The sequence below is a fragment of the Gorilla gorilla genome, chromosome 17 (genome assembly GCF_029281585.2).
Source record: "Gorilla gorilla gorilla isolate KB3781 chromosome 17, NHGRI_mGorGor1-v2.1_pri, whole genome shotgun sequence".
NCBI lineage: Eukaryota > Metazoa > Chordata > Mammalia > Primates > Hominidae > Gorilla > Gorilla gorilla.
In genome coordinates, this window is record NC_073241.2 from 95,153,002 (window position 1) to 95,169,978 (window position 16,977).

At 32.6% G+C, this 16,977-nt stretch overlaps 1 protein-coding gene across 2 annotated transcripts in view; it reads left to right on the plus strand.

Annotated features, from left to right (window-relative positions):
• The window catches only part of CDH7 (cadherin 7), a 129,979-nt gene that overhangs the window by 62,595 nt on the left and 50,407 nt on the right, over nt 1-16,977 (plus strand). For both annotated transcript variants that reach the window (XM_031003575.3, XM_004059526.5), the window contains exons 5-6: nt 7,167-7,334; nt 9,729-9,916. In XM_031003575.3, coding sequence (XP_030859435.1) covers nt 7,167-7,334; nt 9,729-9,916 — 356 coding nt within the window. The remainder of the gene's footprint in view (nt 1-7,166; nt 7,335-9,728; nt 9,917-16,977) is intronic.

A 16,977-nucleotide genomic window follows, 5' to 3' on the forward strand; every position in this document is an offset into this window, starting at 1 on the left:
AAATTATACATGGTAATCTTTATATCTCAAGTAGAAACCTCTCTGCCATGTAATATAATAGGTAGTACTTTCAGTTTATTCTTCCAGATGTTATTTTTCTCAGGGAAATTAGTTGAAACATAACAATTAGGGTGATGATCTGCCAAATCAAAAACTAAACTAAATATATATATTTTTTTAATTTTGGGGAACAATTTTTACTGAGTTGAAAAGTGGTATGGATAGAATATGTAGTTGGTTTGTTCTGTTTTGCTTTTATGTAAGCTGAAACTGTTTACATTAAGACTATAACATGGGACATTGTTATCTTGGTTATTAATTGATATTTTAATGTATTCAGTTTTTCTGGTCCTGTGTGTGTCGGGAAGGGCAGGTGGGTGCGAATATTAGTGGGTGTGTGTCACTGATTTTTTAAATCACTGTGAAAATCCACGTTTTCTCTTTTTTAAAATAATTTTGCCTTTATCATGGAGTTAGAATTATTCAAATATATACATTTATGATTATGAATAGTCATCAGTACCTGTAATCCTAAATGAATATTTTAATGCCATTGATCCTGTTTTCCATATTTACCAAAAGGGCAATATTAATTTATTCTCAAATCACTGTGGGGATAAATGTTTTGAACACCTTTTGAGAATGACCGTTGTAATGTGCATGAACAGAGAAGTAAATTCAACCTTAGCTCATTCATTAGAGCTTTCATAGAGATGGAATGCATATTTTACACCAGTGTAGTGATAGGGCTTGGAAACCACATGGAAAGTCTACTAAGGAAGAAGCAGTCATGATTAAGCAAGTATTAAAGGAGAAGTAAATGAAAGTATTTGATTTATGATATGAATCCTGCGAATGTGGAAAGCGTGCTTCTGTTTGACTGAATGATAGATCTGAGAAACCTAAATTCAAACACCCACCTCTTCCCTTCTATGCCTACTCTTGGCAACCTAAAAAGACATTGACAAGTTTCTGACAATTTGCTCACAATCATACACTCATGCCTTATATAACTTGTCCAAAAATAGCATGTATTAAGTCCAAGGATAAAATATTTTGCTGCTGCTAATGATTGGCTTGTGATTTTGGCTTTGCTGCAAAATAACAGGATTTCCCTATAACCCTATGGAGATAAAGCCTTACCGGTTGATCAACTAGACAATGGTATATGTCTTAGGATTACATTATTAATACTTCAAACCTGATTTTAATTTCAGAGTTGAAAGGATTGTGTGTTACAAGAGAAGAGGAAAGTTTAGTTTAGTTTTTTTTTTTTTAATGCTGTAATTATGGTAATCGCTGGAACTTCTTTTTACATGGTCATGAATGCAGAGACATTCTGAGCATCTTTGTCCTCTCTGCTAATTTATAACATGTAGAGTACGTTTCTTGTGAGAAAAAATAAATTACATGTTTTTCTGACTGAAATGGAAAGTTTTCAGACCTAAAGGGCATGGGGAATTATAAATCAAGGTTCAGTTAGTCTTGTTAGTCTTCCTTTCCTGATGTCTGTCTGATTCATTTATATGTGAGAAATAACATTATTTCTCCTTTAAATCTAAGGGTTTTTTGGGAAGAAAGTAAAATTTTGACAGGAAAAATGTTGAAATTATGCTAAATAAAAATTGCATAACCATAGGCACAGGCCATCACTATTAGGTGCATTTTTATAAATTTCTTCTCAATTTCTAAGAAAATAACATGACTAAAATCTCAGAGCACAAATTTCATCTATAGCACTGTTTACAGGCTGAATGACCAGAGGGTAACTATATTTTCTGCGTCAATTTCTCCTTCCCCCAACCTAGAATGTGAGTAGTTGCAAAACCCAGTGTTGACAGTTGACTTTAACAAGCAAGGTAGCATGACACTGGAAACAAGGTAAAGCAACATTCCCTTGAAACTTCTCACCACCTAATTTCATAATGTCCCAAATTTACTAGGAGATTATGGACATTACATTTATTCCATTAAACATACTTAGGAGTATTCTAAGGTGTATCTGTTTATTTTGTAACCTGCAAGCAAACAGATACCTTTTTTGGATCTGTGTGATATATGGGAGGACTGGCTACCTAATTCGTAGCTTAAACTGAACATGCAGGTCCTTTGTTCTTAAATGATTAAGGATTTAAATACATCATCAGCAAAGCTTTAAACTGAGTACAGGGTCGGAATGACGGCATAGGTCATCTAGCCATGAAGCAAGCTCTGGAAAATGGATTGAGTGTTAAACATCATTTGTCATTTAGGAGTTCTTTTTTAGACATAAGAAGTATAACTACGTGGTGGCTGCATTATATGTTGTATGCATACCTATTACATCATAATTTTATGTAAGAGATATTGTCATAACAAGTGACCCCTTCCAACTACACCCTTCCCACACGCCTGGTTCTCATTCTATGCAAGAGTGCTGTCTCTTTTGAAAGCTTGCTGAGAACATCCCCCACAGGTTGCAAAAAGAATCCCCTCCTCAATGACTCTTCATTTGCTGCCAGCACTGGAATTCTTTGATGTTCCAGAAGCTTCCAACTTTACTACTTCACTGTTGTTGGTTCTTCTCTGTCTTTTTATAGCTCTCTCATATCTACACTAGAGATAGACAAGCCAAATAATACAGAGCTTAGGCACAAAATTTAGAAAGAAATAGAAACTCATTAGCAGATTTTTATCTTAAGTGTAAAACAAAATGAGCATCCAAAAACTTTTGTGATTTTGTTTTATAAATAGGTTCCCCCTCCCAAGAGTTTTCTCAGCTAATCAGTAACATAGTTTCTGTATAGCCAGGGCTGTGTATTTCTTTCATATTTGATTTACTGATAAATGTCTGTAATAAAAGTGCCATACTTGATTTTATTGCCTATTATATGAAATTCATTTATAATTTGCATTGCAGTATTTAAACTATTATCATGAAAGGATATTTTTAAAAATAGAAAGCAAGCCTGAAACATTTGTGCTCATTTCAGTTTCTAAGTTCCTTTGAAATTTAACTTTCAAGCATCATGAGTATTTTTTTTAATTTGAAACTTCTTTGTTCAGGATCTATTTCCTCATGTATCAGTGTCTACATTTGCAGGAAAGAGTGTTGCTTGACCCAATCTGTATTCATCTCTAAAATTCTACAAATATGTAACTCAAGACTTCACAATGTCTTATGTTACAAATTGTACTCATAATACAGTATTTTTAAAATATAAAGCGGTATATTTATTTTCACAATGCAATTCAAGTCTCAAAGATACGCACACCTAAGAATGTCTATACATCCCATTCTCCATTTCATTTCTAATTTACTTTTAGTTAACTTTGTATGCTATCAGGTTTTGAGTTTTTTCTTTTTTAATTTCAATGGTTATCAATATGTTACAGAATGAATTGGGTTTATTACAATTGGTGAATTGCTCCAACAGGAGCTCTTCAAGGGAAAGAAGGTGGCAGTTAGGACTCAGAATAAGTTTACAAAAGTGATCATTGTTATCCAGTCAGAATGTGCATGGGGGAGTACTTCTCACCTATAACATAACAGGTGATCATATTGCATTAAAATATTCAATCGTGTCTTTAATAGCAAAACATCATATTGGAATTTTCTTCCTGAATATGTACTATATTTCTAAACATCATGTAACATAACACTCATTGATATAATGTAAAACAGAATAAGCTAATATTGGTCACAAGTATCACTGAGATATTTTAAGTACTAAGAATACATATTGACAGAAACTGATTACATAAATACCTATTCAGTTCATTACCAGTTATATCTATTATTCTCATTCACTAGGGAATAATCACACAGAAATAATTATCTTTAAAGGAGTTGCCAAGAGAGCTAACATGATATCCATTTAGTTCTTTAAAACAAAAGCAAAGCCAACAGCCAAACTACATGTATTTTAAATGATTTTTTTGCTGGTGCATCATTCTCCTGTCCATGTTTCAACAGTGCTCTCTTCATTGGATGCTCCATTTTGGTGATGGCCATACCAAATGGCTTTAGTTCATTCATGGTCCTTATGAGGTAGGAGAGACCAGCAGGACTGATTTTCCGGTCACAGCCTTGTTGACCAAAACAGGATCTGGTCCAGACAGGATAAAGTGAAAAAACTGGTAGGAACCAGCAGATGTCGACATAAGCGATCCCTAGCTGCCCTCATTGCTCATTGGCATAAGACACTCCCACCAGTGCCATGACAGTTTATAAATACCATGGCAACAACTTGGAAGTTACCACCTGTCTCCGTTGCAATGACCTGGAAGTTACTGCCCTCTTTCCTAGAAATTTCAAAATAATCTACCCCTCAATCTGCATTGACCCACTCCTCGATTTGCATGTAATTGAAATTGGGTTTACGTAAGTATAAATAAATTTGCCAAGAGACCATAGATTGCAGAGTTCGGGCACGCTGCCTGTGAGTTCGCACTGCTCCACAAAGAGCAGTACCATTTAATAAAAGTTGCTGTCCAAAACCACTGGATTACCCTTGAATTCTTTCTTGGGCAAAGCCAAGAACCTCCTGGACTAAGTCCCAATTTGTGGGCTTGCCTGTTTGGTATCACTTACCTCTTGATATATATTATTAAGTCCATAGAAGCTGTAAGGAAACCAGTATCTTTAATGTCTCATTGTATGGTTTTAGAATTCTTAGAATAGCTACAGACAAAAAACGCTGTAATGGAGAGAGTGAGGATCATGAAGGGCTTTGGGAGTTGGAAGTGCAGACGACCCAGATCCTGGTTACTGTGAGAAGGTACTTCCTCAGTTAACAGGATCCCTGAGAAAGCTGGTTTTGCAATACTGAGATTCCCCTTGGAATGGTAGTCCAGTCAAAGTGATATCCAAAAACGTTTATTTAGTTTTAGTGAGAACAATCCTAAAGGGTTGAGCCCTCACAGCGTGAATCTCCCCAGCCCCTGGTTATTAATCCTTGGGTTCATGTGGTTGTCTAGACTCCTGACGGTAATTCGAAGCCTGAGTACGCAGAACCCGTGTTCCTTTGCTTCCCTAAATTGCGAAAGATTTCAGAAATGGCTATCGTCTGTTACATGAGGTACATATACCAAATTTTTAAGAAGATTCAATAGTAACAGAATATGCTTTAAAAAAATCACCTGAGGCTGATAGGATATTAGATCATCAGATTTTTTTCCTATACTTAAAAACAGCTTTTGAACAATAGCAATATAAGTTTATGTTTTACATGCACAATGCTTTTTGTGAACATGGATTATAAATAAATGAAAAGTTCTGAGTTATGGTATCAGATGATATAGCTATAGAAAAATTATTATTCACAAAGCCTAAAATATGAGCCAGTGTCTTTTTCAAAGAGCCCATAGATAGATTTTTTTTTTGCTAAGCCTAAGTGACTTAAACAATTACTGATTATTATTAAGCGTGAAAGTCTCACAGAGTTACAGGTATCCAATTGGTCAAGACTAGACTTTACTAGTTCAGTCATATGATATTAACAATTTTCTCTCTGTGTGTGTATTTATATACACAGTTATATAATACATGACAAAACACAAATGAAATCCAATGTATGAGAATGCTTTTCCAAATTTAGACAGTTTTTACTTAAAAGTAAAAGTGAGCAAATGCCATACAAGTAGAAATCTATTATTAGTGGGTGTTCTTCTTTCAAATCAACTTTTCCCAATTATATTATTCTTGTCAAAAATACGTTCAATAGTTGAGGAATTTGGAAATTACCTTTCCTACCTGTATTGATTTGCAAACTTTGTGATGATTTCTGCCTTGGAAAGGTGTTATTTATAGGCTCACTTATAAAGAGACAATTAGATGTGTGAAAAATAAGTGAGAAACTTTGACTACCAGACTTCTATCTTAACAATTCTATATTTCCTTTTAAAAATAATTCCACAAAGCAAACCCATGAGAGGATGAGGCTGCAGTGTTTCCTTTACTGATTAGTTGAGGGGTTATAGACTTCTCTCCATCACAATAAATGTGCACAGATGATAACACACATACTGATATTAGAAGGAAAAATGAGAGATGAGTCAAATTTTAAAAAATATATAAAAAATAATTGGGACTTCTTTTCTACAAATAACTCATTTTGTTCATATTTTTTCATATAAATGAAATATGTGTTGGTCATGTTCAAAATAAGCAGTGCTCAATTTTTAAAAATGGGGTTACAGAAATAAAGATAATTAACAGCAAAAAATAACAAACAAACAAACAAAAAAAACAAGAAAAGAAAAAGGTGGAGATATGTCCCAGAACTCTCACACAAAGATTGTTTATGTTTGGTGACAGTATTAGGGAAGTCAATATTTGCTTTGTTGTAAATTAAAGTTAATAGAAGTATTGAAAAGCAAACATGAAAAATCCATAAAATCATTATGGCTCTGAGAAGAATATCTATATATTAGATACTTACCACCTGGACCTAATTTGTATATATTTTTTTCATTTTTATTGTAATATTTCAAAGATCAATTATAAAATATGTAGACACACATAAGGATTCGTTGAAGGTGTTACTTAAAGTGAGCCTGGGTTGCCATGACAATAGCATCCAACTACAGTTAGTGTATTAGAATAAATGAGTAATGTCAAAAAATAAATAAGCAACATGGACTTTTCAAGTAAGTGTAATTTGAATGCCTAAAATATAGATCTGTTGCTGATGTATGTGTGTGTTTGTGTTTGAGAGCTAGTGTGCTCAGATTTAAACAAAAATATTGTTGCTAAAGATAGTAGGAATATTATTTAACTTGAAAACTGATAATAAGTGGTTATGCATTTTTATAAGTTGTTGAGATGGAAGAAAAAGACAAGTTCATTGCTGCGTACTTGTACAGGTGACTGTCCATTATTCTAGGTAAAAAGCCATTTTATTTATTTATAAATTGTTATTTCCTTAACTACTTTTCCATGAAACCTAAAGTAATCCTCTTTATTCAGTATTGAGAAAACCACGTTAATAATGTTTTCTCTGTTTTGTAACATTGTGTAAAACTATCATATTTCTTTGGTCTTTAATACACAGTAAAATTATTCAAAGTAAACAAAACAACAAAAGGTAACAACTCAAGAGGGACTTACTACTTGTATCAGTATTCTTTGTTAGTATAAATGCAGTGATTCGTGATGAGTTTTACTGGGATTTGAAATTTTACAGGAGTCATCAAGACTGCCCTTCCAAACATGGATAGAGAGGCTAAAGACCAGTATTTGCTTGTTATTCAGGCAAAGGATATGGTTGGTCAAAATGGAGGACTGTCAGGAACTACATCAGTCACTGTGACCCTAACTGATGTCAACGATAATCCACCTCGCTTTCCTCGAAGTAAGTTGTTTTCTTAAGTGATACAAGTGCAATAACTTTCCCTGACAGTCTATAAAATACATCTTTAAAATGACTTTTTTTCAAATACTTCTAAAGCAAATAATTATCTTACTTCATTCTCTCAAATTTGCATTTTATTAGAGACAGAATTTTGATTCAGGAATATGGATTATAAGGGTATTGAGAAGAAATAGAAGCCATCATATATTTGCATTACTTCTATCTTAAATATAGTAAGATTTTTCTTTCATTCACATTTTGAATACTAGACAATGATTAATTGTGTTTATGTATTAGTCTTTTTTCTAAGAATTACTTTTTATATTTTGTAAATTATAAAGTTGTTGCCAATTAATAATATTCAAATACGTTTTATTCATTCTATGCACTAAAATATTGATTTATTTTTGAAAATTAAAAAAGAGTAATAAACGTTTTCATTTTATCATTTCACACTTTTTAAAGCCAGTTTATACACACTGAACATTCCTTTAGCAGTTCCCCCACGTCTTTGTTGTGCAAACATTCAGTGTTTTAAAAACCAATCTAAAGAACTAGAAAACCAAATGCCCTCAATTCCACTTATTTGACCAAAGGGACTTTTAACTTAACCAAGAAAAAAGAAAAAAAAAATTCTCTAGGTAGAGGTGTGCTGTTTGTAAAAAACGTTTCATCTCACTCTCTTTTTAGTTCCCTTTTTTTCCCTAAGTGTATGTGTTATTTCTTTAGAACACTCAAGAAAATAAAGAGATTGTACAGACCATAATGTCTGTACAATGTCTCTAAAATGCTTTTCCAGTAGAAATGGGGAACTAAACTCCCTACCAACAGAATTTAGAAGTGAATCATATCAAAAAAGGAACCTTTCTGAGCAAATACAAGTGTCACTGTTTTTTCCTTCAATGACTGCTTCTTTAAAATTTTCCTCTTTATCTTACATATTTTTAATATTTATATTATTATACAAGAAATGGTATCTCCTGGTAATATAAAAAAGTGACCCCAGGTTTAGCATTATTTTCTTTCAATAAGCCTATTCTTAATTGTGATCTTGATGGCTTATCATGGAGAAGGAGGGACTTTTAGAATTAAAAAATGTAATAATGCAATTATCTTGGGCTCATAATGAAATGAACTGCTTTCCTTTTGTTTAAGCCTAGATTGATAAAATTATGTAGAATTTTAGTAGGATACAGGTTTTCTAGGCCATTATAGATCCCTTCAAACTTATTAAAGTGAAAAAAGCCAAGGATATATCATTGTTATTCATTTTTGCTGGGATTTTTCTCTACTGTTGAATCACTAGTTTAACCCTGACATTTTGGAATTTTATGAAGGACACTTTGAGATATGTGAAAGGGGTCACTCAAAAGTAATAGCATATGTTATAATCATTTAAAAAACAAACAGTAACTATTCACAAAGTCTAGAAAATTGCAAACAAGTCTCAGTCTAATACATCTTTCCATAATACAGACACATTTTCCTTTCTATATTCTTCTCAGAGAGAATCCTTTCTTCTCCCTTCACAAGACAGGACAAATGCACCACAATTTAACAGCCAAAGGAAACGGAAGTAGATGCAGGAGGCAGGAAAAAGTAAATAATTAGAGAAAAAATAATGAAGGAATATAGCGTGCTGAGGTGTTTCGTCATTTCTGAGTGATGTAGTTCATGTATTTCTTCATCTGCCCCCAAACTTTTTCTTTAGTTTGAGGGATGGTGAAGAGGAGTTATTACAAAAGTTAAACCAAAAATTTTAGAAGTTATTTTTTTCTCTTTCACTTTTTTCTTTTTTCTGTTCAACTAATATTGTCTAGGCTCCCAGACCATTGTGGCCCAAATCAGTTCTACATACAACCCACACAAATCATTCTTACCCTTTCTTATCCAGTTTTCTTACCCAGTTTTCTGAAACTCTGTTGGTAAAAATGCTAAGTAAATTCCAACATTAAGTTATGAAAATGATTTAGGCTTGTATTTGCCCATTTCAAGGCCAATCTATTCTATTTTTGTTTCTTAGTATTTTACACATTATTGTAATTATCATATTGAATTACATTTACTAATTGTATATCAATTATAATTACTTTAAATTTATTTTTATTTTTCAGTGTAGGATATTTCTCACTGCCAGAAATACAGGAATTAGAGATTCTTCTCTTGCTTTTCCTCACCATCTATTTCTGCTATCACAGTGATTATTAACTAATCATTCCTATCATACCTCTTAAGGCTCTATGAAACTCATCTTTTGTTTTCCATTACCTTAGCATATATTTTATTAAAAAATAAAAAGAAGTTGTGCTACGATGATGCCAAAATAACCCAATAGTTAAATTTTTATTGGTTAGTTTGGTGTAACGTGTTCATTTCTTGCTTTGAATTTCACAGGGTCTTATCAATATAACGTCCCAGAATCATTACCTGTAGCCTCAGTTGTGGCCAGAATTAAAGCTGCTGATGCAGATATTGGAGCTAATGCTGAAATGGAGTACAAGATTGTGGATGGTGATGGTTTGGGCATTTTTAAGATTTCTGTTGACAAAGAAACCCAGGAAGGAATCATTACTATACAGAAGGTAATGTTTTCTTTATTTATCTTTTGTCACAGATTACTGAGAAGTCCTTTCTGTTTGATGGGAGAATGTACTAGACAAACCGAATGGCCATATGGGACCATTACTATTTTAATTTTAGTAAGATAAGCTATGCATTTATTTTTAGGTGTCAGACTCTTAGGGAACCTTGAGTTACATTTGTAATAACACCCATCAATTCTATTCTTTAAGAAACTCGCAGCCGTTATCTATAGCGCTATAAAAATAAAGCAAACTGGCAATGTGCTGTTTTAAAGACCTATTTGGAGAGATGAATATGTTTCTGCCTTGACTATTCCACTAATGAAACCCTAAAATCAACCAAAAGCCTGTGTATGCAAACAACAGATGCTATTATTTTCTCCATAAATGAAAATAATATGATTTCAAGTAGAAACCAAAATGTTGAAGACTTGCTACATTACCAATTATTGCCATTTAAAATTTATAGTAATTGGAAGACTTGCATATTTCGTACAAGAAGAGCATGAAAAGTTGTAAAACCTATCATACTTTCTACAGAGCGAGTGTGAAAGAGACAGAAAGTCAGTACAGCCCAAACTAAAGATTATTTTCCATAATATATTTAAATTAGCTCTCAACACAGTTATGGGAGAAAATGGACTCTTTACTCTCTTTTCAATTTAGAGACATGACTTTTTACAGATATTTAATCAAAAATAAAAACTCAAAAGCTATTATTTCAAAACATAGTCTTAGTTTATCAACTATTTGAAACATTAAAAACATATCAATATCTTGACCCCTAAGATATGAAATTTTTTGTCAATATGAAAATCCAATGTATAACTTTGTAATTAATGCTTTTCAATAATTAGCACATATCAGTAAAAAAAGTGATATTTTATTTGTTATAGGAAAACATATGTTTGATTTCAGGCCAATGAGAAAAACATTTCTGCAATTATTTCCAGTGGACAGCTGCTGTTTTAGCTAAGCTGGTGACAATCTGTGTATAAAAGTTTTAATAACTAGAGTAGGCCAACTGTTGGTAAAATGTTTTGTTTTGTTGCCTAAATTAAAAGGAATTCAGTTAGGTACAATGCTGCTCAAAGATTTCAAAGAGTCATCTGAAATCAGTCTGTTCACATTCAAGAATTTTTAATGCAAATTGAAAGTTTTTATTGAACAAATACCTATATTTTATATATTATAATGAAGGCAGCATGAATCTTTGAAAATTCTAAATTTAATATAAAATATTTGATTTAGTAAGGGAAAAGTAAAACTTGTTTTCTAATTTTATAATATCATTTCTGGAAATTTTAGAAAATTGCTAGAAAAAGAGACAAAAAACCTAGATTAAAAATTATGTCATCTAAAAGCATAAAACTCATTAAAAAATTGCAAGGAGAAATTTGATTCTAACTTATAACAATAGAAAAACATCACAAATAATCGTTATTATTCTTATAGGTATCAATATCTGTCAGGCTTTTCTTTTTGAGTAACCTAAAGGCTTTATTTTATTTTCTCAACAATCTCATGAAGCTATTATTAGGACCCTGAAAATATAGAAACATTATAAAATATTGAACAATGGAAGAAATGGTAAAAAATTTATATTATCATATTAAGGAATTTTCATCCATCATTGTAGTAATGTGGTGATGTTGTGTTTGCAAATGAATATGGAAAATTTTTATTCAAAAATTATTAAAAGGCAGTATCCAAACTTTTACAGTCTTTCACAGTTTATGAAAATTGTATTTATACAGAATAACAGATTATAAGAAAAATGTTAAAATGTTAATAGTATCATTTCTAAGTCTTACCTTCACTGCTTTTTCAATAATATGTAACATTCAGCAGTTATTGTTATAATTGAAATGTTGTTAAATATATAAAAGAGTTATTCAAAGGCCAAATGGAAATAAATCTCATTTACAAAATCTCATTAAAAACACTGTATAATCTACTTTGACTATTATTAGAGATCAAAATTATTTTACAAATGCAGAAATAAGTCACAGAGATGGTTTTCAGTCGGTTCAAATTTCGTGTATTGTTGAAGTTCTTAAGTTCGTGTATTGTTGAAGGTATTAAAAAACGTAATATTCTATTTAATAAATTATGATTAAAAATGATTCCAAATTTTTAAACATTTAGATTAATAGAATTTTTGGTTTTGATACTAGAGATTCCTTACTTCTGCCCAGAAATCTGAATGATGCTTTGAATCTAATAAAAATCAATCATTAGTTATTATTAAATATTTATTCATCAATCATTATATGAGAAGTTAGCTAAATATTTTAACAATTTTTTCACTGAATATGAGGTCAAAACTCCATTATTTTTAGTTGAGATTGTTAGCAACTAAAATTAAATTTTATTTTCTTAAATGACTTCTAATACATAAATACTTGTCTAATTCTTTGTTTTGTTATATAACATCAAAGATTATTTAGGAAAAATTAAGCACACACAATGTACAGGAGAATCTTAAGAATCAATGGTGGTGAAAAATTTCGTAACATTACTTCTGTGTCATAAGTAGCCAAGGTAAATTTTAATATGTAACGAAAGAATTCTTGTTCATCCTGAATTACTATGGAGAACCAAACAGACTATCTAGCTATCAAAGGTCAAAAAAATAACATTTAGGTTAAATCCAGGGATTTTAAATACACCAGTAGACAGTTTAGATGTTGAATGCTAACATGATTTTCCATATCATTTTGAGCCTAAACACACTGTTTATATGAACAATAATTTAGACTAAGAAGTGAGTCATAGTTTATTACTCTTAAAGGGGATTGCGCAAACTTGCTTTCAGTTTTCTAATGTGCAAAGTAGATCTGATTTTTAAATTTTATCTTAATGTGGAGAATATATATGCCATATTGAGGCAAAACCATTAGATTCTAAAAGTAAAATGATGTATAGCAACAGATGGCATGAACCTAAGCAGTATGGTCTGCAATTTTTATGTTCATTAATTCATCATGATAGGATGCATGGGTGTTAAGACGAGATATCTGAAATTTTGCTGTTTGAAATAGATAAAGATGTTTAAAAAATACCTATGGTGCTTTTATACAATGCGGATAATATCAACATGGAAATAAATGAAAACAAAATCTCAGTTTTCCTCATGCTAAAAATCTTTAGGCTTAGCAAACATTACTTTTTTCTTTCTTCCTACCCTCTTCCTTCTCCACGTAGTTCTGAGTAGATACTAGATAGTGGGAAAATTAACTAGTATACAGGAGCTTAATTTTTATTTCCAAAGCTCCCTCCACCTCCAAACTAATTTTTAAAAATTTTACAAATTTTTATTATCTGTTAATATGTTCCAGTGTCCAAACAATCCTACTTTCTCATCCGTATTGGAATAAACAAACATAAATAAATAATTTATGTAAGAGTTGACTAAAAATAGTGGAAATGATACATTTGCGTTTTACTGCAGTTTAAGCTTACTAATTACGAAGGTTTTCTTTTCACTTGCAAAAATTGCTTATAGTGTTACACAGTTGATCCTTAAAAACCATGAGTTTTAACTGAGTAAGTCCACTTATATATGGATTTTTTTCTATAAATATATTACTCTTTTTGGAAATTTGTGACAATCTGAAAATACTCACAGATGACTTATGTAGCCTAGAGATCTTGAACATTTTGAGAAAAAATTGGTATGTATTAAATGCCTAAAATATATGAAGATATTAGACTGTTTATGTGTTAATAGAATAATTGTGTTATCAGTAAGGCTTCTGGTCAACAGTAGGATATTAGTAGTTAAGTTTTGAGCGATCCAAAGTTATACACAGATTTTTGGCTGTGTCGGTGGTGGTTCTCCTAACCCCTGTGTTTTTCAGGGGTCAATTGTATATTCATCTCATTTTTAGATGAAAATTTACCATTAATTCATAATTTTCTTATTCTCAGCAATTATTTTATTAATTTATTGAAATTTGTAATTCACAGTTTATGTGTAGCTTCTATGCCTCTTACCCCGTACTTGGTTCCAGAATAATCCAGGGTTTGTCCTGTTATCCTCAAACATTATTCATATTCTAACTCTTTCTATGAACTTCAAAGAACTATTGGATGCCTAGAATTGAGATCTCTTAAATTTGCTTTCAGTTTTCTAATGTGCAAAATAGATCTGATTTTTAAGTTTTATCTTAATGTGGAGAATATATTTACCATTCTGAGACAGAACCATTAGATTCTAAAAGTGAAATAATGTATAGCAACAGAAGGCATAAACCTAAGCAGTATGGTCTGTCATTTTTGTTTTGTTTTGTTTTTGTTTTTGTTTTGTTTTGTTTTGAGATGGGGTCTCCCTTTGTCGCCCAGGCTGGAGTGCAGTGGTGTCATCTGGGCTCACTGCAAGCTCCGCCTCCCGGGTTCACGCCATTCTCCTGCCTCATCCTCCTGAGTAGCTGGGACCACAGGCGCCCGCCACTACTCCTGGCTAATTTTTGTATTTTTAGTAGAGACGGAGTTTCACCGTGTTAGCCAGGATGGTCTCGATCTCCTGAACTTGTGATCCGCCCGCCTGGTCTGTAAAATTTTTATGATCATTAGCTCATCAGGATAGGATACATGTGTATTAAGATGAGATATCTGAAACGTTGCTGTTTGAAATAGGTAAAATTAAAAAAAAAAAAACTTGTGGTGCTTCAGACTCATATTTGCCAGATATGTATTTCACTGTTCCTCAGTTTCACTCAACAATCTAGAGCAGTCACTAAACTACTTGTAATTCCTGGAAAGCAACGTAAAGTTTTTTCCAGTTCTTCAAACCTCCTCCTGCCTGTTGACTCCCCTGCACTCTGCTTTTGTGCCCCCTTACCATACTCATCTTTTGAGTCTAAAAAATCCCTCCTATTTTTCCTTTAAACAATAAACAGAAGAAGCACAGCGCCTGTACCAGCAAGATGCATTTTTTTTCAAGGAAGGGAGTGTGTGTGTGTGTGTGTGTGTGTGTGTGTGTGTGTGTGTGTGTGTGTGTGTGTATTCAATCATGGGAACTGGTCTAATCATGGAATGTAGATGTCCCAGTTCCATAAATATTCTGATTTTTTTCATAGACTTAGCTGTGGCCACAAGGATTGAATAAATATCCAAGGCTCTGTAGAAGTGTCCAGGAGAGCTCAGGCCCCATCTGTCAGCCAACTGGTCCGTCCTACCAGGGCTTTCAAAGATTTGAACATGCCCTGGGGAAGAAGTTGAATAGTGGATTCATAACAATGTTTTTCTCAGGTAGACAAGAGAAAGTGGCACAGAGGTAATCACCTGTGCAGAGACTTCACTTATGAGATAACCTGCTAAATACAGAAAGAACCGGGGCAATTTCTTTGGAGGATAATGAGGAAGGGAATGTGGGCAACAGATGAGGTAATGTAAATGAGAGGGCTCTTAATGCTCCTTCACAAAACTGCTGTTGATAAATAGGAACATATTTGTACAGTGCTTTGCAAATAGAGTGGATTACACATAATACATATTGTAAGGCATTTTAGGTGCAACTCAATAAAATATGAGTAGAAAATTAAAATATTTGCTTATTTCTCTTGAACACTTATTCATGGAAGTGCCTGTGATAACTTTAATTCATTTCAAGTCTTTCACTTCTTTTCAAAGGACTGTATTACAATGAATATCAATATTTATTCAAATTGTTATTACTTTCCTGGTTATAAATACATTTCCTTCCTCCCTTCCTTCCTCCCTTCCTTCCTTCCTCTCTCTCTCCTTCCTTCCCTCTCTCCTTCCCTCCCCCCTTCCCTTTCCTTCCCTTCCCTTCGCTTCCCTTCCCTTCCTTCTTTCCTGTCTTTCTCTCTCTCTCTTCCTTTCCTTTCCTTTCTTTTCCTTCTCTTTCTTTTTCTTCTTTCTCTCTTTCTTTCTTTCTTTCTTTCTTTCTTTCTTTCTTTCTTTCTTTCTTTCTTTCTTTCTTTCTTCCTCTTTCTTTCTCTCTTTTCTTATTCTTTCTTAGCCTTGAGGTCATTTTAAGTTTTTTTCCTTGCCTCTTCCTGTCATGATAGCTCTTGGCTGTTTATTTTCCCTTCGACATTATCCTAAGCTTAGTGATCGTTGCTTCACCTCTAAGTTATTTTTATGTCCCCCACACCTAGCTCATAGCCTGCGTCTAGCTTCTTCATTTTTAAATACATCTTTTTAAAAAATTGCTGTTTAAAACTCAAAACTATATATTTTTATTATTCCAGCTAGTCTTAAAAGAATCTACCTTACACTCAGGGAATAAGACAGAATAATACCAGCAATTCAAAGGAAGCAGTGAAATAATTATGATACAATGATGATATTATATACTTAGAAATTATAAAATAATTTATTAAAATTTTGTCAAATTAATGAGAACTTTCATTAATGAGAGCTACAAAACAAGTTTAAAATCAATACTTTCCCTATATGTACTTCATGAGAACATTGGTGTGAGTTTCTGGGCTTAATCTAACCATGGAAGAGCAACCTGTGAGTACATATGTAAGGAATATCCATCACTCTCATTCACATCCCTGAAACCTTCCATCTTAAAAGAACGCGATCTGCTGGCCCAACAAAGGCAGGCTTTACCGCCAAATCCAAGTGTCTTTCCATCATGAGGTCAAAAGTATCTCTATACTCAATTTCAGAAGAAAATATTTGCTTACCATTTTGTAACTAGAGTTTATTTGGAGTTGTTTTCCTAGAATCAAGGAAGTCTTGTTCTGAAGATTTCCTCAGTCTGAACTAACAGTTTACTGTTTGTGGCCCTAACAAAACAGGATTTTGATTTTCAATTCTACTTACCAAGATTTCAATAAACACGGAGCCTACATTATACCCTAGATAAAACTTTTCCAGGGAGCTTTCACAGCAAGAGGAATCTGCAGAACAATAAATGAGTCCCCTAATTTCCATATTCTTTCCCTACCAGAAAGTAGTGGCATTGTCTGTGAAATTTAGAATGGATTTTTGAATCCGAGTTGGAAGACTAAAAGCCAGAAATTCTGAAGAAGAAAAAAAAAAGATAAATTTGGCCTCCTTTTATTACCCCAGAGTAT